The sequence below is a fragment of the Malaclemys terrapin genome, chromosome 3 (assembly GCF_027887155.1).
Source record: "Malaclemys terrapin pileata isolate rMalTer1 chromosome 3, rMalTer1.hap1, whole genome shotgun sequence".
In the NCBI taxonomy this organism is placed as follows: domain Eukaryota; kingdom Metazoa; phylum Chordata; order Testudines; family Emydidae; genus Malaclemys; species Malaclemys terrapin.
In genome coordinates this window covers 96,746,832-96,768,123 of record NC_071507.1, presented here as the reverse complement: position 1 = coordinate 96,768,123, position 21,292 = coordinate 96,746,832, and the positions used below count along the sequence as shown (strand labels likewise).

The window sequence follows — 21,292 nt, the reverse complement described above, 5'->3', positions numbered from 1 at the left end:
TCCTTAGCCACTATCTCTCCTGGCTGGAGACCTGTCTCTCTCTCCCTCCTGACTAGGTTTCAGAGTAGCAGCCGTGTTAGTCTGTATCCACAAAAAGAACAGGAGTACTTGTGGCACCTTAGAGACTAACAAATTTATTAGAGCATAAGCTTTCGTGGACTACAGCCCACTGCATCCGAAGAAGTGGGCTGTAGTCCACGAAAGCTTATGCTCTAATAAATTTGTTAGTCTCTAAGGTGCCACAAGTACTCCTGTTCCTCCTGACTAGGGTTTTTCCAGGCTGTATAGTTACCTGCCTGGAGCTCCTCAGCAAGTCAGACTATCTATGCGGCCTGCTTTGCTTTCTCCTCAGAGGATATCAACAGTGTAATTTCCCACAGTTGAAAGTTATTACACAGCTCTTTCTAAGCAAGCACATTTATTTTTAAGGTAAAAGCATTAGAGACAACATATTAAAAACAATAAAAGAACCTACACACATGCTAGGAAGCTTACCAGAGATAACCCCCAGATTCAGCAAGGGCTCTGGCAAGTGACCAGCCCTTCAAACCCCACCAAGGGTTCTTTTTTTTTTTTTTTTTTTTTTTTTTTTTGTGGTTACACATTCATAACAACTGTTAGCTCAGAACAAGCACCACCATGAATATGTGAGTCCCTCCTTTATACAGCTTGGGGCTCTGAGCTTCAGATGACAGGAACAGGTAATCTGCAGACAATGGGTTTCTCCTCAGGCTATAGCTTCAAAAAGTTTGATTTAGAGATGGAAATTTGCATTCACATCCTACCAAGTATTTCCTAGGAAACCCACTTATTTTTGTTTGTCCCAAAGGTTCCTTCTTGCCTGGCACATTGTTTAAAATTGTCCTTTGAAGCTCATACCACTTCCCATGATTTACATTGGTCACATCTCTCTCATAGAGAAATTACATACAATTCCACAATAATACATAAACTTTGAATTTTTAATACAATGGACTCCGAACAGGGCCATCCTTAGGATTTATGGGGCCCTACGCAGTATTATTAAATTGGTGCCCCTATGCCTGAAGGCAGCCCTGCTCGCAGCCCAGGGGGGAGAGCGGGAGGGACAAGGCAGCAAAGGATACTGAGCCACACAGCCTGCCTCACAGTGGCGAAGAGTCACAGTTCCCCGCAGAGACCCCCGTACCCTCTCCCACACACAGAATGTGTGGTGCCGGCGAATACGGCTCCTAAAGACTGCAGCACGTGCTGAGTTGGCTGGAGCCGACCCATTCTTACCTTCTTCCTATGCATCCGGAGAGGTGGGCTGTAGCCCACGAAAGCTTATGCTCTAATAAATTTGTTAGTCTCTAAGGTGCCACAAGTACTCCTGTTCTTTTTAAAATATATGTTTCCAAAGATAGGCACAACAAAGGATTTTATATCTTACTAAGGTACTGATTTTGCTGGAGGGTTCTCTTAAAACTAGTTCATCAAATCGTCAGAAGTAAAGAAAGGAAAACTCGTTTTTCCAGCTATCTGGCAGGAAAGGGGTGTTGTCCCTTTAAGGGCTCTCTTCAACGGGGTGGGGCGGGGTGTGTGTGTGAAGGGACAAAGGGATAGACAGAAAGGACAGAAAGACTTTGGAAGCAAGTTTTTTGTACTATAGTAATTAAAATTAAAATGTGTATTTTAGATAAGGGTGGGCTGTTGAAAGATTTATTTAAAAAAACTATATGTCTGAAGATCCAAGCATTTAAGGCTAAAGATGAATACTCAGATTGTGCATCTAAAAATCTATGCAAGGATTTTTTAGAGATGTGATTTTTATAATTTCACCAACTCACTAATGACATATTTTTAAAGCAAATTTTAAACTCAGGTCCTGTAGACTAACATGTTCTTAGTAAATATTACAGTAATGCACAACTGCTTTTGTCAATAAATTCAGAAACTGACAGAATATACCTGGGGGTTGGCAAATGCCTGTTAAATGGCTTCATTATCACTTGAATGGCTCTTTAACAGTTTCAATGTTGTGCTAATAGGTCTGGAAGGCTTTTTCATTTTTAAGTTATTAGATCCCCTCTGGAGGAACACTCACCAGGCTGCAGCAGCTAGCTTTGGGAGCCTGCAGGAAGGGTCAGAACAGGCAGGGCCGCCCAGAGGATTCAGGGGGCCTGGGGCAAAGCAATTTCAGGGGCCCCTTCCATAAAAAAAAGTTGCAATACTATAGTAATATGTATTTGGAAATGTAAAAAATAACCAGTGAAATACATTCAAAAATTAATTTTAATAATTTGAAAATACACTAAATACATTATTTAAACACATTAAATGCTTTAATGGTATGTATACATTTGCAATTACATAATGGGCTGTCGCTGGGTGATGGTGATGGTTAGTTCCAATGGGCTCTTGCTGCCTGGGGGTGGCGCTACTGTTGCCCAGGGCTGGTTGGGGAGCTGGGCTCTGGGTCGGGGGAGTGCCCGGCTCAGAGGGGCTGGGCTCGGAGCTAGGGGTCAGGGCTTTGGGGGGGATGGGGTCGAGGGGTGTCTGGCTCAGAGGGGCTGGGCTCGGAGCTAGGGGTCAGGACTGCGGGGGAATAGGGTCAGGGGGGCGCCCGGCTCAGAGGGGCTGGGCTCGGAGCTGGGGGTCAGGGCTGGGGGGGGGAATGGGGTTGGGGGGTGCCTGGCTCAGAGGAGCTTACCATGCTGCCTCCCTCTCTCCCAGAGCCTCAGCGAGCCATGTCCAGGAGCTCCTGCCGTTCGGCCTGCTGGAGCTTGCAGCCCCACCCCCTTACCATGTGGCTCCAAGCGGGAGGAACTCAGGCCCCGCCCGAGCCATGCAATGCCACTGCAGCACTGTCCAGGGCTGCTCCTGGTCTGGATGCAGCGCGCTGAAGCGCCAGGGGATGGGGGAAGGCGAAGTTGGAGGCAGGGGGGAGCCTCCGACATTCTCGTGGGGGCTTGGGGCAAATTGCCCCACTTGCCCCCCCCAGGTGGCCCTGAGAACAGGGATAGGAAGAGGCAGGAGGGTGGACACTAGGGGTACCCCAAATTTTCAGGTGCCCTACGCAGCCGCGTATGCGGTGTATGCCCTGACTCCAAACTTAATTCAATATGTTTTTTAGCAAGGATAGTGCAGGAAACTGACATATCTGTCACACCCCACACATAAAATGTCAGCAGTGCCAGGGTCCCACTACTTCATATGTGAATGGGCCAAGGGCTCCTGTGGGAGAAGACCAACTGTGATGGGTCTATCAGGCCTTCTTTGCTCCCTGTCAGAGGTGTCAGTGCTCTGACATGCCCCTCCTTACTCAAGGAAAATTCACTCAGACCAGGTTACCAAAAAGACATAGGCCTCTTCTATAGGCCTAGAAGGGTCAGGAGGAGACATTGACTAATCAGGAGACAACAGGCTAGTTAAGAAGGCTTGCTAGCTTCTTCTCAGGGCAGTGTGGGGTGAGACTAGGACAGAAGAGGAGCTTCTCAGTGATAGTTAGCCCCAAAACCCCAGGGACAGATCAGCGCCTTGCCCTCAAGTACACAGATAGGTGTTTGCCTTTGAGGTTTGTTTAAAGCTGCAGACAGCCAAAGTTTGAGTTGGTTATTTTTACAGACACCAAACTTACAGTACAAGCCACCCTGCCCCAAGTAAGTGGTCACAACTGGTGGTCTAAGACAGGGAGTATCTGCAGTACCACCTATGGCCCCACAAGAGGCACTACGGAGCAGCCCCACCTGTGACACCCACTCTTATGATTTTATAACTAGTCTCATGATAGCCAGTATTTTTCTTAAGATGCTGGACTCATGAGACTGCATGAGCATCTCCGCTTTAATTTAATAAAACAACAACATTCAGTGCACCCTGAAGGCTCAGAAACTAGAAGGCAAAGAAGTAGAATGGAAAATGAATTATTTAAACAGAATCTCGTGACTTTTGGGGAGGGGGCTGACTCCTGAGTTTTGAATGCTCAGGGTTGGCAATGTTGAAGTGTGTGTAATAACAGTAAGGTGCAATAACCGGTAAGCGCATTCCCTGTGCATAAACTGTAAGATGATTCAGGCAATATACAGTCACTGTCATCCACGCTTCCCTTAATTAAGCACTATTGTAAAAGTAAAATAAGAAATATCACGGAGGCTCCAACTAACCCTCATAAATCTGCCAAGTCAAAATCAATTTTCACTGGGACTCTGAAAGGCATTTCTCCTCCTTAATGGTTATCTTCATGCCAAATTCTAACTTCCGACCGTCATTTGCTTTGGCAGAGCGATCCAAAATATTTTTTTAATTGGGAAAATGTGTGGTTTTTCCCTCCTATTAGCCTAATTAATATGCTGTAATAGAGAGTTGACCTGTAAGTGCAGGTGCAACCTGCCCATTTATTATGGGGACATTTCCCCTTTAAGCCTGCAGGTTGTAGTCTCCAGACAGAGCACATGATGAAGAAAGCTCAGTTGATTAAATGTCATATGACTGACTGATGGAGTCTTTACATAGAGAATTGTGTGCAGGGTGGTGTCTCATTAGTATTTTTGATTTTATAAATACATGCTGCTATGTATTATTAGAGAATGCAGGTCAAAAGTGCATCTTGCACTTGGCGTGAAAGGTGGTAAGGTTTATGGTGGTCCTTAGTTCTTCTTGACGTTTGTTCCATGCTCTTGGACCAGCCCCCTGGAAGGCTGTGTTTCTTGTACAGATGAGCTTTGCCCTGAGGCTAGAAAGTTCCAGTGTGCCAAAGGAGCTGAGTTATTGACTATGGTCATCATCCTGAAGCTTTAGGTGATTATTTAGGTATGCTGGAGCCATGCTATTGAGCACATAGAAAATAAGACCTTGAAGATGATTCAACATTCTATGGGAAATGTAGAGAGCAGAGGACAGGTTTCATTTGCTCACAGTAGCCCGTGTTGCAGAGGAAACATACTGCAATGTTCTGTAATAGCTGGTGTTTCCTAGGGCTAATGGTTTCACAACTGGATATGCTGCATTGCTATAGTCTAGAGAGGAGGTGACAAAAGCATGTGTATCTGAGGCCAAGTCATCATCCGCCACAAAGAGACGGACATTTTCCAAGGCAGAAAAGTCTGGTGCCTAACTCCCATTGAGTTTCAATGGGTGTTGAGCTCCTAAGTCCATGTCTCCCCAACTTCCCATTCCCTCCTTAAGAAAGCTGGTGAGCCCTTTCTACCTTGCATGTTCGTGCATTTGTGATCATTAGCTTTCTACATTGACAAGTTTTGTTTCCAGATCCTTCAACATCTGCTTAAAGCATTTCATTCTGCTATTAACCTGAAGCTGGTAGCCTGCTGTCTATGCATTTCACACTTCATTTCAAGTGGAAAATAGTCAAGCTGGTAACGGCAAACTGAAGTCAATTGCTTATAGGTAAACCTTTGCAAAGATCAGTAAGTAAACATAGGTTACAGGATTCAAATCACTGTTAGGTTGGCTACTGGTGGAAAACTTTCTTAACTTCCAAAGAAAAATCTCGCCACAATTTATTAACTGTGATGGAATAGCTGTGGCTATAGTTGACCAATTAGGTATTGATACAGAGTTTAAAAGTATGGGGGTGGGGTGGGGAAAGGGGAAGGTTGAATAGTTAAGGAGATTTAGTGATAGGAGACAAGGCCTTCCCTCTCAGGTTGCCAACTCAAACCCATGCCTGGTCTGGAGCAGCTGATTCGTAAAAAGCTACTGACTATTAATTTGTTTTGTGGAAGTATCTATGGGCCTTGTAACACTTCCCAGGATTACCCAGGATTGTGAGGTACTTTGCCACCATTTGCCCTTAGCATGAAGAAATCTTGTCTGTGCCTGCTGTGGCCACGGGCCTTTGGCAACACAAGCACTGCCTTCTAGGCCTCCATGGACCTTACTCTCTCTGTACAGGTTGGAGATAGGCACACATCAACCTCCCAGGCCCCTAAGTGTCCCTCTGGAGTGCTCAGCCCCTGTTCCACTGAACACTCACAGAATTCTCATATTTCATAGACTCATAGGACTGGAAGCAACCTTGAGAGGTCATCTAGTCCAGTCCCCTGCATTCATGGCAAGACTAAGTATTATCTAGACCAGGGGTTCTCAAACTTCATTGCACCACAATCCCCTTCTGATAACAAAAATTATTACACGACCCCCAGGAGGGGGGCCCGAAGCCTGAGCCCACTCGAGTCCTGCAGCTTCAGGTGGGAGGGCCAGAGCCTAAGCCTGAGCCATGCTGCCCCAGGCAGGGGGGCCAGAGCCAAAGCCCAAGGGCTTCAGCCCCAGCTGGGGGCCTATAACCTGAGCCCTGGCATCTAGGTCTGGCCCCGGGCCCCAGCAAGTCTAATGCCAGTGTTTTCCCAGTGTTTTCAGTCAGGTTGGCTGAGATCCTTTCTCACAAGATCAACCCCTTGCTTCAGGGAAACAATTTTGGTTATTCCTATGTGTCAGGAGAACATGAAACAAACTGATGAATGGTAAAGTAGGTCTTTATTCTATGGGTAAAACTTGTTTTAGGGGCTTATCAGGCTCACTTGGATCTTTTGCCTAGTTATATTGGACCAAGAACCAAGTACCCTTCCTGGCTATTCCTACACTCTGGGACCCAGCCACCCAGGGCTTCCTCCAGCCTTGCAGAAAAAGAAGCTCTGTCCAGAAGGAGCCTGGACTGACTAACGGTTTTCTCCTTTCATTTCCTGTTGTTTGTTAGGTACATCTGGGCAGTCTTCCCTCCAGGAAAGGCAAGCTGGCAGTTGATGGGTTACAAGACTTATCTACTTCCTTGGGCATGGTACAATCTCTTACTGCCATACCTAGATAGGATAGGAAAGCGTTTGGGGCAAATCATTAGTGACCTATAGGTGAAATAGTTCACTCACAATAGGTATTTGTGTCCACATCACAGACGGTGCCCTTGTTGACAGCTTCAACAGACAGACCAGACTGAATCGGCTCTAGAGATTCTGCTACATCCTCACTTCCCTGAGGTGGTCTGGAAAAGTCCTGTAGAATGTAATAGGGATGAAACCAATAAGTTTCTTTAGAAAATTAATGACTTTTAATAGGAATTGCTCTAAAGAGCTGTAGAATTTAATAGAGATGAATCCTAAGTATTTTTTTAAATCAGCCAACTGAATTATATAGCAGAGATATAATTCTCTTAGGATGGTTTGAAAAGTGCAGAGAATTGTTATTGTTAAATTATGTAGGTTTTTCCTTAAGGGTTTAGGTCAAGTTGAGTCATATTTATTTAGACTATTAATTCTTTATATATTTGTACAATGTCTAGTACATTAGGTGCGGTACTTAAAGTGGTCTGAAAAAAATGGAGATCTATCATAATCTGAGAGCAGCAGCTTTGGTAAAACAGGGTTTAAAGTGCGCCCCTTAATGACCTGGTTTGATTTTCAATTTTTTTAAGTTGTTGGGGTTTATTTGTTGTTTTGGCTGGGTCTGTGATCACGTGTGACTCCCATTTCCCCACTTAAGCACTGGTGTCCTGATCCCCTACAGAGTCCTTTAAGCACTACTGCCATATAAATAATTGGCAGGAGGACATCTGCTGCCAACCATATTGTCCTTGTTCTGTGCACAAATAAAGGACATTAGAGCTAGCATTCAATTTATCACCTTTCAGCACTAATGTCACTGCAACTCTTAAACCCCCCCCCCTCTCAAAAACTGACACACCGTGAGGCACACTGTGCAATTTTGACTAACATTTCAATGCCAGGGATAATTGGGACATTACCATTTGAAATGGAGCACTCCAAAGTGCCAACCATGTGCCATTTTGAGGCCCTTTTTGCCTCACAAAGGTTCAAATGAATGTTTGTTACCCTAGAACACTATAGAAATCTTTAGGGTTTTGGCAAGACTTGGAATGAATAGCTTCTATAGATTTCCTAATGTTAGCTTGGCATTGAGGGAGGCTTATGCAGCCTCTCACTCTGTATATAGATGGCATAAGATTTGCAAAAGTACAGAAGTGACTTAAGAGCCTTCAAAAATTTTACCCTGTATGTCATTGTCTGAACTCTAGAAAACAAAATATGTGGAAATTGTGGACATCAGTTGTGGTAGTCCAGAGACTTTGGACTACACATTTCAAAAATGGTCTTGGAGTAGAGATACTGGCTAAACATTATGCCTTTGCCATAGCTGACTTAACTTGTATGGCTTTATCTGTGAAGAGATCAAGGATTTCACAGAGGATGTGCTAGTTCAGCTGAACACAATGACAATCATTTATTCAATTAGTTGGTCCTGAAATGACTCATAGTGCAGCTGCTCAGATTTACATGCAGCTAATGGATTTAAGGGGTTGTTGGCCCCTTTGTCAAGTCAAACTGGTGAAGTGGGACACTTTGCTGAGTTTGATGTATCACAATATTGAAAGAATCAGTAAGATATCAGAGGGCAGGGAAGGAGGTTTTGGATCTCAAGCCTGAGGAAGTGGCGCAGATCCACTCTCTTTCTTGCATCAGTCATATCTTTTAGGTTTAGAGCAAGAAGGCTGTAAGAGAATTTAACCTGAAATTTCATGGGATAGTCAGTTCTCGCAGTAAACTGGTAATCGTATCCAGTATAAATTGGGTACCCTTGCTGCCAAAATGTAATGTCTCTTTGGAAATAGCAGATTAAAGACTCCAGAAGGCTGCATTCTTGGAAATGACTTGATTCTGAGCCTCTTGCATGTACAGTACACTGTCAGTCACTCACTAAACTAGTGGAATTCTGCTTGGAAAAAAAAAAAAGATTAAAAATTATACAAAATGATCCCTAAGAAATAGCGGAAAATATCATCATTGCTCTACTTTCTTCCAGACCTCACCCTCGCTTAAAAATACTGAACTTGTTTATGAACAAACAAGAAATGTTCTAATCAGACCACCAAGCATAAAGAGAGGTTTACATGGTGTTGGTATCATGATCCTTCTTAAAAAAAAACAAAAATCCAAAACTTATTTTTTTAGAATCATTCCAACAATGACCCACACTCCCATGATACTACTCGAAACTACACAAAAGGAACTAACAGGACATACTATGCCAAACCTGCAACCATTAAATCTTTGGGTGTATTTTCTCCCCCTGGTCTAATGTCATTATGCTCCCATGTTCTGTCTTACACTCAACTTCCTAGACCAATGGTCTCCAAACTTTTTTGATCGCGCATCCCTATCAGTAAAAAAATTTTGAGCACGTACCCCCTGCCGCACCGGTTTGCCGCTCGGACTCCTGCCTGAACTGACAAAGCAAAAAAAAAAAAAAAAAGCGCTCCTCCTGCCGCGCACCCCCAAGGATCCTCTTGCGCACCCCCGGGGGTGTGTGCACCCCATTTTGGAGACCACTGTCCTAGACTAAGTTTTTGCATCCTATTTTTCTCTGTTTAAAATACGATGCACACCTATTGTGCTATATACAATTCTTAAATTATCAAAAACATTTGTCTTTGCTGGAATTTGAAACTAGGACCCTAGGAATGAAAAGAGCTCCTATGTCACTTTAGCAAGAGAAAAAATGTCATTAGCAGTAGCAGTGCTCATATCCTCTTCCTGGATATCCAGCTGCTAAATCATGAGATCACTGCAAGTTATCATTTGGCAAGTAATAATCCTGAGTGATCATTATAATAATGCCTGCAATTAGTCTTGGGGCCTGATTCTCCACTACCTTGCACTTCAGAGTCACCTATATATGTGTGTGTGTGTGTGTGTGTGTGTGTGTGTGTGTGTGTGTAAATGAGTCCAAAATGGGTATAAATTACCATTCAGATTTGGTGGCATTCAAAATATCTTTCTGCTCCTGCCACCCTGGGCTGGCTGAGTGCCAATCATGCAGTGTAATTTACAGCAGCCTCAGGACTGATTTAAAGTGTGCCAGCTCCTAGCAACCTGAATGGGCTATTACAGCAGCAGGAGGTCACCAGAGTGCAGGCAAGCTTTGGCCAGTCCATGCTCCCTACACTAGCAGGAGGGTGGAGTGGCATAGGAACCACTCTGCTGGCTCCTAGCCATTACTACAGGGTCACCCTATGCTGACTAATCGTCCAGGAATACCTATTCAACTTGAGGGTCATCTTGTGCTGGAAGCATAGCACAAAGCAGCCTGAATGCAGGGGAGAATTTCGGTCTATTGGGATATGTCTACACTGCAATTAAACATCCACAGCTTGCCGATGTCAACTGATATGCGCTCATGGGGCTCAGGCTACACTAGTCTACGATTTTTGAGAAGTCGTCTGCTTCAGAGATAAAATGTGCTATTTATTATGTATTTTGATGTGCTGAATTCAAATATGACAATTAAAACAACTGATTGGCTACTGTTTCTAAGATATTTTACATTTTCTATCTATGTATATTGTGTAGATAGTAGAGTTTTAATCAAATTGTAAACCTAGGTCTTTTCATAGGTTTATGGTTGCTTTACATGATAACATTTCACCTGTCCTGTTTATGTAACACTTTAAAAATCAGCAAAAGGGTTATATAAATAAAATGTATTATGAAACAAAAGGCAAAAAACTATTATGTACATAGTTTAGTCCTATTCAGTGTCTACTCGGCGCTTCTTGGCTTGTCTCTTGTATTCATTAAATGGAGCATCTCTTGTCACTGTCCAGCAATAGTCTGCAAGCATTGATGGGCTCCATTTGCCCTGATAGCGTTTCTCCATTGTTGCAATGTCCTGGTGAAATCACTCGCCGTGCTCGTCGCTCACTGCTCCGCAGTTCGGTGGAAAAAAATCTAGATGAGAGTGCAAAAAAAATGTATCTTTAGTGACATGTTGCAACCAAGGCTTTTGTATGCCTTGAGGAGGTTTTCCACCAACAACCTGTAGTTGTCTGCCTTGTTGTTTCCGAGAAAATTTATTGCCACTAACTGGAAGGCTTTCAATGCTGTCTTTTCCTTGCCACGCAGTGCATGTTCAAATGCATCATCTCGAAGAAGTTCACGAATTTGAGGACCAACAAAGACACCTTCCTTTATCTTAGCTTCACTTAACCTTGGAAATTTTCCACGGAGGTACTTGAAAGCTGCTTGTGTTTTGTCAATGGCCTTGACAGAGTTCTTCATCAGACCCAGCTTGATGTGTAAGGGTGGTAACTAAATGTTCCTTGATTCAACAAAGGGTGGATGCTGAACCCTTTTCCTCCCAGGCTCCAATGACTGTCGGAGTGGCCAATCTTTCTTGATGTAGTGGGAATCTCTTGCACGACTATCCCATTCGCAGAGAAAACGGCAGTACTTTGTGTATCCAGTCTGCAGACCAAGCAAGAGAGCAACAACCTTCAAATCGCCACAAAGCTGCCACTGAAGTTGGTCATAGTTTATGCACCTCAAAAGTTGTTTCATGTTGTCATAGGTTTCCTTCATATGGACTGCATGACCAACTGGAATTGATGGCAAAACATTGCCATTATGCAGTAAAACAGCTTTAAGACTCGTCTTCGATGAATCAATGAACAGTCTCCACTCATCTGGATCGTGAACGATGTTGAGGGCTGCCATCACACTATCGATGTTGTTGCAGGCTACCAGATCACCTTCCATGAAGAAGAATGGGACAAGATCCTTTTGACGGTCACGGAACATGGAAACCCTAACATCACCTGCCAGGAGATTCCACTGCTGTAGTCTGGAGCCCAACAGCTCTGCCTTACTCTTGGGTAGTTCCAAATCCCTGACAAGGTCATTCAGTTCACCTTGTGTTATGAGGTGTGGTTCAGAGGAGGAGGATGGGAGAAAATGTGGGTCCTGTGACATTGATGGTTCAGGACCAGAAGTTTCATCCTCTTTCTCTTCCTCGTCTGACTCAAGTGAGAATGATTCTGTTGCATCAGGAACCGGCAGTCCTTCTCCGTGGGGTACTGGGCGTATAGCTGATGGAATGTTTGGATAAGGCACAGTCCACTTTTTCTTCTTTGACACACCTTTCCCAACTGGAGGCACCATGCAGAAGTAACAATTGCTGGTATGATCTGTTGGCTCTCTCCAAATCATTGGCACTGCAAAAGGCATAGATTTCCTTTTCCTGTTCAACCACTGGCCAAGATTTGTTGCACAAGTGCTGCAGCATATGTGTGGGGCCCACCTCTTGTCCTGATCTCCAATTTTGCAGCCAAAATAAAGGTGATAGGCTTTCTTAACCATAGTGGTTATACTGCGCTTTTGTGATGCAGAAGTCACTTCACCACAAACATAGCAGAAGTTATCTGCACTGTTCACACAAGTACGAGGCATCTCTGCTCACTTTGGCTAAACAGAAATGTGTCCCTTTGCAAAATCAAACACTGACAAATAAGAGAGCATGACACTGTATGATTTCTAGAGCTGATATAGGGCAATTTGTTCAGCAGAGTGATGTAAGCTTCGTTATGATTGCATCATCCATGACTTCTAGGAATAACATGATGCAATTCATATCCTGTATGACGCAATACCAGCTTCAGATTGCATCATTCATTGTTTTGCCTAAAAAAGTACTGTCCAAACCCAGTCCTAGATTTATTCATAGATCCAGTCAAGGATGTATTTTAGTCATTTCTGATTTAAATTGAGATCCCTTCCCTTTATAACTCACTTATCCTCCGCCATTCCCAAGTCAAGGGTCGTATATACTGACCCAATAGCATATCTTGAAAACTAGAGCCAATCAACAGTTTTAAGCATCATTTTTGTTCTCAGTGACCCAGAGTTAGTAAAGTTTGACTACATTTATTTCAGAAGCATTTTGGCTGTAGAGCAGCGCTATGGGGATGTTTAATTGTGGTGTAGATGTTCAGGTTTGGGCTCAGGCTTGGGCTTGGTCCCAGTGTCTGAACCCAAGCATCTACACAATTAAACAGCCCCATAGCCCAAGCCCTGTGAGCTCGAGTCAGCTGACATGGGCCAGCTGCGGGTGTTTAGTTGCAGTGTAGACATACTCTTGGTGTCCACAGAAACTAGCACTTTGGTAAATACACTGGAATTACACCAGCGATGACTCTGACTCGTGAAGTCAGTGGAGTTAGGCCAGGATTTAATTTAGTCTATTGCCTTTTTACCATGGTTCTTACTCCTTATTCACATGGTATTTTAAAACAATTAGTCTAATTATACTGGAAGATTACAGTTTATGAGGTACAGCTTGAAAGTACAGACCCACAACCTTTTCATTTAAATGGTAAAAAAAAATTTAATAGCTTTGATGAGCAAGGACAGACCTGTGGTTGTATATTTTAAGATGTTCCCTTTACATTACAATGGACCCCTATCATCAGGCTAATTGTTCTAAACTACCATGCAAGTAATCTGTATTAACAGCGATGAAAGGTAACTCATAATTGCATTTAAAAAAAACACTGCGTTTTCTTAAAAATTCAGGCTTGATCCTGCTATCTTTCTTTTAATGTGTGGGACTCTCAACAAAGTCTATGGGAATATTCAGAGGGGAGCAATGATGGGGTGAGCCCTATCATAGGGCACAATTCTGAAAGCCTTAATAAGGCAAAATTCCAAATTAAGTCAATTAAAAGTTTTGGTTTTCCTTCTCTCAATAATGACTACAGGATACAGCCCATGAGTGCATGTAACTCAGCTCCTTTGTGTATATCAAGGCATATGGTGGATGATTCATTATAGATGGTCTAATGTAGCTGTAGAGGGGAGCATTCAAGAGTAATTACTGCCTGTGAACTTGGGAAAATGTTTGTATTAATTATTATTATTGTATATATGCTTTTGTTCAATTTCATATTCTTACCTACCTGAATGCATAGTCCAATCAAATGAGGCTGTTAAGGAACCCAGGAAGGGTAAAACAAGGACACAGATAAGATAGCCACTCATGTATCTGCTTCAAAGGAGTCAAGATAACAGTGGCTGGGCCATCATTGGGGAAAGAACCTACCTGGCTGGCACCATTCGGATTAAAATGTTTTTCTCTTCCCAAGGCTAGAGCTAAGGTTAAAAGACCCTGAGGGGTTAAAAAGATACCCCCAGAAGAAAAGGAGGGGGAAAGTGATCAGCTCAGCAGGAAGCTGACCTGGATATAGACTCAGCATGCAGTGAGAATGACAGGCAGACTTGAGAGACAGGGTCTCCAACTGGCTAGAGAGAACCGAGGACACCAAGGCTAAGTCATATCTACCTAGGGGTTTGAGGAGAATGCCAAGCAGAGGTAAGACGATATAGGTATAGGTCACTTTGTTATTTTTAAGGCCTCTTCACACAGCTTTCTCTACCAAATCATACTTGGTTTTGCAGAAATTGCTTCTGTGTAACTGCATACTATTACATACTGACTACAGGAACTTGAAGGAGAAATCTGGCAGGGTCCAAGCCCAGTTGAACCTGCTCGGTAACATGGTTGGCAGCCATTGAGGGGTAACCCAGAGACCCAGTCAGGAAATGTTTAGATTGTGGGATTCCAGCCCAAAGAGAAGTAGAAACATGGGCCTGTCACTTGAAAGGGGTGCACTCAGGGGACTAGAAAAGGGTCTCAGAAGAGGCAGCCTACCCAGAGATCATGACACCTGCCCCACCCGATGCATAACTGAGTTAGGGCTTCTTGAATCATGGCTGAGATACGGGGAGGGGGCAGAGGGAGAGAACATAGGTGGTATGTCCAATACCTGCCCATTGTGAGCAAGTGAGTGGGGAGTAGGGAGGGCAGGGAATGTGTGGAGCCATGGTTGTACCTCTCCATACATGCTGGGAAGCACAGCTGGTCAAGCATGAATCATGGAAATGTAGGGCTGGAACAGACCTTGAGGTCATCCAGTCCATCCCCATGTGCTGAGGCAGGATTACATATATCTAGAGTCTAGACCATCCCTGAAAGGTGTTTTCCTAATCTGTTCTTAAATACCTCCAAGGGCAGGAATTCTACAACCGCCTTAGGTAACCTGTTCCCATGAAGGGGGAAGCAAGCTGCATCCTGAAAAGGGAAAGGGGATGAACTAGTTTACCATTTATCCCCCATATTCTCTGCAGTGGAGAGTAACACAAGAGGAATTGTGATTTCCTGAGTCACAATTTTTTCCTGGAACACTTTGTCAGGCAACACAGGTACGTGCTTTCCCCTTCCGCAGGATTGAGTCTAAAGGCTCTTGTAGCCCAACATTTCTCAAATGTGGCCACCGGAGCCACATGCGGCCACCAAAGAGTTTTCCTGTGGCCACGACAGCCTCCTGGGTAGAAATGGGGGAGGGGGCAAAGCAGTGTCCCTTCCCTGCAGCCCTCTGCCCCCAGCTTCAGCTGCGGGACTCCGGTGGCTGGCATCAGCACAGGGCGGCAGGGTTTCAGGAGGGCTGGCCTTACTGGGTGCTGTGGTCCAGAGGCAAGGATCAGGATGCCTGGGGTGTGAGGCTGCAGAAGGGAGCTTAGGGCAATGTGGGGGGAGCAATAGGAGGCCCGGGAGCAATAGGGAGTCCGGGGACGTTAGCAGGGAGTAGAGGCGATGGGATGAGGATGGAGGAGGAGGAGGGGCCAGAAGCGTCAAAATACAACTGTACGGGATTTTTATTGAGACTGTAAAAGGCACCCTACATAAATCAATTACAATGATTTGGATGTGTCTGTGCATATTTGTTTGGTTTTCCTAGTTAAGTATTTTAGGAAAATTTGTCAGAGCGGCCACCAGCAAGAGTTGGTGACTGTACTCTGAGGCCACCAAAATTTTTGTTATGAGAACCCCATACCATTCAAATTGATTATTCCATTGGAAAATATTTACTCTTGCATAAGTTTTGTATAACTTTAACAATCTTGGTTTGTTCTTTTTTAAGTGTGTGGATGGACATGTTTTCTGAAATGCCAGATGAAAACCTTTTGTTTCCCTTCTGTAGAACAGAAGTATCCTGTCAAAAAACAGGAGTCTATTATCTACTGAGAAGTGGAACATAAAATAAGGAAGTGAAGGATCAAGGCTCCTGTGGAATTATAGACTTGGGCTGACAACAAAGTAGAGTGTCTGACCTTGATCTTTCCATGGATTATTTGAACCTGAAGTTAATTTTATAAAATGTATAACAGGACTGACTGTGTTTCATTGTGGAACATGTATGTTTTTGTGAAGGTTTCAAGCAATTCTGTATATTGAGAAGACATGAAATATTAAAGAAGGCTTACTCGTATAGAGAAATGGCCCCTGATAAATACAGTATAAGGCCTTGATTCAGCAAAGTCTTAAGCATGTTTGTAATCTTACTCACATGAGTTTTGCAGTAATTTCAGCATGTTTAAACATTTGCAGGATTTTAACACAAGCCAGTGGTGATCACATTTTACTTTTCATGCTCAAATTATTAATACAATCAATCTAATTACATAAAGTGATCACAACTAGAATAAATGAAGAGTTGATAGTCTGCTTCTTAAAGGCCATGATTCTCTTTGAAATGACTATTGATGCTACTTGCATCTCTTGCCTTATTGCAGATCTCAGTGACTGATACAACAGAACAAAATTGTCAGACAAATCATTCAAGCAGCGCAATGAGACTCCAAAAACTTATAGTGCTAGATGAGGGATAAATATACTTTTGGAATGTAGTTTGATGACTGTATATGCAAAAGTCTGGCAACTCCTATCTACCTCTCAACAATTATTTTATGAAAATATTGTTATTCACTTTGTCAATTTGGGAAAAAAGTAATGTTGATGTTTAATTAACCTAAAAGGACCAAAAGGTGCAGTCACCGTTCCCTGCTGACATTTAAAGTTTGTGTATCCTAGAGCTAAGTATAACCACTAAATATAAACAAAGTTCATAAATTTAAATGAAATAAAGCCCCTTTTGATATCGGATTTCTCTTGACCAGCATATGACCCTACAACCATCCTAAACACAACAGCCTCAACTCAGGAGAACATGAATTACTTTTGTACTGGTGAATTAACATAAGGGCAATATTTAGCTAAACAACTATTAATTTAATTATTGGAAATCTGAAACCTTTAAGGACTGATTTTGAAAATCTCCCTCTTTTTGTACAAAACTGAGCCCACAACTAATTACAGATGCAAACACTGTTATTTTGGCATCTGAATATCTATGCCACCATATATTAATGGTAGTATTTGTACACACAATTAATTGCAGATATAATTATGGATACATAACTGTGCCTTCAGCTATAGAAGACTCGTTGGTTTTTAAGCTTTGGCATTCAACCTTAATGTCTTAAATACAATTCTTGAAATACAAACCCACGTTTTTATCCTGCAACACCTGAACAGTTCCATTGAACTCCAAAACAATTAATAATGTGCACAAGTGTTACAGGATTGAGGCTTTAATGATCTAAAGTATGACCCGCAACCATTATAGTGTAATCTTTCTATGTGCAGAGTCAATAATTTAAAACATAGCAAATCAATCAAAAATCAACTTTGGCCACGTCTTCCCAAGTCTTTAACTCAGTTTAACAAATGTTTTTATAAATAGTTTAAAATTCAACTGTGGCTGAAAATGGCTTTAGTGTGTTTTCACTGAGTGTGGATAGCATCTATTTTTGTTATAACTAAATTCATGAACTAAAGCATGAAGGCCAGATAGCCAAAACGCAATGGAACTTGTTTCAACTACGGCTATGTTTTAAGACTGCTCCTGTACTGTTATCAAATTATTTTGAGAGTTCTTCATACGGCAACAATCTTAGTATATTTTCCCAGGGCTATGGAATATTTTTCCACAAACTGTCAAAATACTGACACCTGCCTTTATCACAAATTAACTAATGTATTTGTTCCTATGCTCATACCTCACTCTACATTAACTTTTGCAATATTAAGTGTAGGTGTAATTCCAAAAACCTGCTTAACAATTAGTCTTGCAAAGCAGATAAGTGTCCTCATGCCTGACAATGAATCTGTCTCAGAGGTGGAGTTGTTTACTTTGATGCTATGAAGAAAATACATCACAGGGTTTGTCAATACAGCGTAGTTGGTGAGTGCCCATGTTTACACAACATCTATTTTCCTAAGCCGCACCCTTACAGAACACATGCAGTTCTTTGTTTCTGCAGACTTTTTTTTCCCCACAAGCAGAATTGTGGTGCATTTCTTCTTCTGCTTTTTTGGTGTATAGTGGTTTTATGCTATCAAAAGATGGCACATTTCTAACTTTTGTGTGTACATTTATATTCATTTGGATCTCCTAAGAGCATTTGTTCCACAGACCCTGATTCAGCAAAACATTGAACCATATGTTTATCTTTTGGCACAGCAAAGCTGAGCAGGGTGAATCTATGTAATGGGCTTACAGATAAGTGCACACCTAGGACTAAAACAACAAAGAGTCTGGTGGCACCTTAAAGACTAACAGATTTATTTGGGCATAAGCTTTCGTGAGTATAAACCTCACTTCTTCGGATGCATAGAGTGAAAGCACACCTAGGACTAAGTCTACTTTAGAACCGCTTTACCAGTATAGGAATACTATATCAGCAAAATTCTTCTAGTGTGGACACGGTTATACCGACAAAGTTGTGCACCCCTATGAGCAAAATAAGCTATCCCAGAAAAAGCAGTTTTGCCAGTACTGTACACTTGTAACTTCGACACAAGGCCCTTTTGTTGGCAGTGATGTCTGTCAGAGATCACAATAGCTATGCTGCCAGAAGTCTGTAGTACAGACATGCGCTAAGTGTTTTGCTGAACCAGGGCTCTAATGAGGAAGGTCAGGTGATAACACAATGATTACGCTAGTGCAGTACTGTTATTATATTGAAATAATGTACATAGTTTTGATAAAGCTGGCCTCATAGATATACACAGTCCTGCCATACTCTGTGCAGTTGATGTGAATGGACATTCATGTAGAAAGGAAAATACAGTATTGACAAAAGAAATGTTGTTATACAGAGATGCCACATCAAGGTAAGAGGAATCAAAGAGCCTCCTGTCCAGAAATTCTTCACTACCAATACTCAATGCTCTGAAAGTTTTGATGATAATACCATGGATTGGTTTATTACAGGAGAGGGTGGGTAAGGTACTGTGGCCTGAAATGTCCAGGAGGTCAGACTAGATCAGGGGCAGGCAACCTATGGCACACGTGCCGAAGGCGGCACGCAAGCTGATTTTCAGTGTCACTCACACTGCCCGGGTCCTGGCCACTGGTCCGGAGGGCTCTGCATCTTAATTTAATTTTAAATGAAGCTTCTTAAACATTTTAAAAACCTTATTTACTTTACATACAACAATAGTTTAGTTATATATTATAGACTTATAGAAAGAGACCTTCTAAAAATGTTAAAATGTATTACTGGCACGCAAAACCTTAAATTAGAGTGAATAAATGAAAACTCGGCACACCACTTCTGAAAGGCTGCTGATCCCTGGACTAGATGATCATGATGGTCTCTTCTGGCCTTAAAATCTATGAGTCTATGATTACAGTATGATTAGCTGAGGAATTCACAATTTATCCCATACATTCCACTTTGGAAAATGTTATATTGCTTGATTCTTACACCTCTGTAATTCTGTCTGCAACAATGATCATATTCTATCGGCCACTCATCATCTGGAGAGAGTTGGATACTTCAACAGAAGGTCAGATATTTTTGATACAAGCTAATAGAAATTAGAGTAATTCATATCCAGGACTTAGGAGGGAAACACTCTTCTTGGAGATTTTCCCTAATAGACAAAGTTTGAGTCTGAAGAGAATTCCACACGGAACAGACCCACTAGTGCCTTCAATATACATTTCCAGAAACTGTACAATTTCTAACTGCTTCAAAAGACATGGGATAACATGACTCTTTTGCCTGCATATCTCTAGCACTGAGATGTATGTAACATCATTCATTTTAATTTGCCCTGAATCAACCAAAAATTATATGCAAATTAAAATGCACCAAGCTGTACTTTGGTACAAAGAATATACAGGTCTGTCTCATCTTATGCTCGGGTTACGTTCTGCGGTCAGCGCGTAAAGCAAAAACTGCATATAGTCAAAATTACATTGAGTGTAATGGCAGGCGGAATTGCCCGCACTACAGGAACAGTATTTAAATTGTTATTTTTCTCTCTCTTTTTTTTTCTTTTTTTTTTTTTTTGCTGACCGCGTAAAGCTGAATTCGCACATGTTAAATGCGCGTAAGATGCAACAGATCTGTAATTTTTGAAAGATGAATTTTTTCCCCCCAATGGCAGAGAAAATTCCCTAATTCTACCTTCCAAAAAAAGACCAGAACATCTATTAGAGGTATTTTTCCTCATTCAGCAATGTAAAGGGCCAAATTCTTTGGGACTGAAAATTGAATCCTTTTTTCCAAGCATAAATTCAGGGCATGGAGCAGCCACACAATGCAGGGATTTATTGGCTAGGGGATCAGTATTGTTTGCAGACTCCCTCATCACACCCTGGCCTTATCTCTGTACCAATCCATGCTGCTGCAGTGAGAACATCTGTAGACTACTAGAGCACTTTTCCATAGCACTAATTGCAGAGTGCAGCCTCTCTATGATCTGTCCTTCTCATGTGCAAGAACAGTGACAGTTCAGTAAGAAGGGGATTCATTTCAAGCATAGAAACCTAACTAGAATATACCAGATATAGTCAAGGAGGTACTTGGAACCCATTTGAGGATTATCTATATTAAAAATAGTCATGTTCTTCTGATAGTGAGGTTATAGCACAAACTAGGATTTAACTGCAAATCTGAGGAATTTATCTTTCAAATGACACATGGGACAACCTTGAACTAGGCTTTCTAGTGACAGAGGATGTGGAAAAAGCTAATGTACTCAATGCTTTTTTTGCCTCTGTCTTCACAAACAAGGTCAGCATCCAGACTGCTGCACTGGGCAGCACAGTATGGGGAGGAGGTGACCAGCCCTTTGTGGAGAAAGAAGTGGTTTTGGACTATTTAGAAAAACTGGACGAGCACAAGTCCATGAGGCCAGATGTGCTGCATCCGAGGGTGCTGAAGGAGTTGGCGGATGTGATTGTAGAGCCATTGGCCATTATTCTTGAAAATTCATGGTGATTAGGGGAGGTCCCGGATGACTGGAAAAAGGCTAATGTAGTACCCATCTTTAAAAAAGGAAAGAAGGAAAATCCAGGGAACTACAGGCCAGTCAGCCTCACCTCAGTCCCTGGAAAAATCATGGAGCAGGTCCTCAAGGAATCAATTCTGAAGCATTTAGAGGAGAGGAAAGTGATCAGGAACAGTCAGCATGGATTCACCAAGGGCAAGTCATGCCTGACTAACCTAATTGCCTTCTATGAGGACATAACTGGCTCTGTGGATGAGGGGAAAGCAGTGGATGTGTTATTACTTGACTTTAGTAAAGCTTTTGATACGGTCTCCCACAGTATTCATGC

The 21,292-nt window shown here is 42.5% G+C and overlaps 1 protein-coding gene and 1 long non-coding RNA gene across 2 annotated transcripts in view; one reads left to right on the top strand and one right to left on the bottom strand.

Moving 5' to 3' along the window:
• Positions 1 to 16,761, top strand: part of IYD (iodotyrosine deiodinase) — a 133,958-nt gene extending 117,197 nt beyond the window's left edge. Inside the window, exon 6 of the mRNA XM_054023206.1 lies at positions 15,800 to 16,761. Coding sequence (XP_053879181.1) covers positions 15,800 to 15,843 — 44 coding nt within the window. The 3' untranslated portion in view covers positions 15,844 to 16,761. The remainder of the gene's footprint in view (positions 1 to 15,799) is intronic.
• LOC128834455 (uncharacterized) overlaps positions 1 to 21,292 on the bottom strand; it is a 57,258-nt gene that overhangs the window by 31,386 nt on the left and 4,580 nt on the right. Inside the window, exon 2 of the long non-coding RNA XR_008444429.1 lies at positions 6,843 to 6,966. This is a non-coding gene — a long non-coding RNA (uncharacterized LOC128834455). The remainder of the gene's footprint in view (positions 1 to 6,842; positions 6,967 to 21,292) is intronic.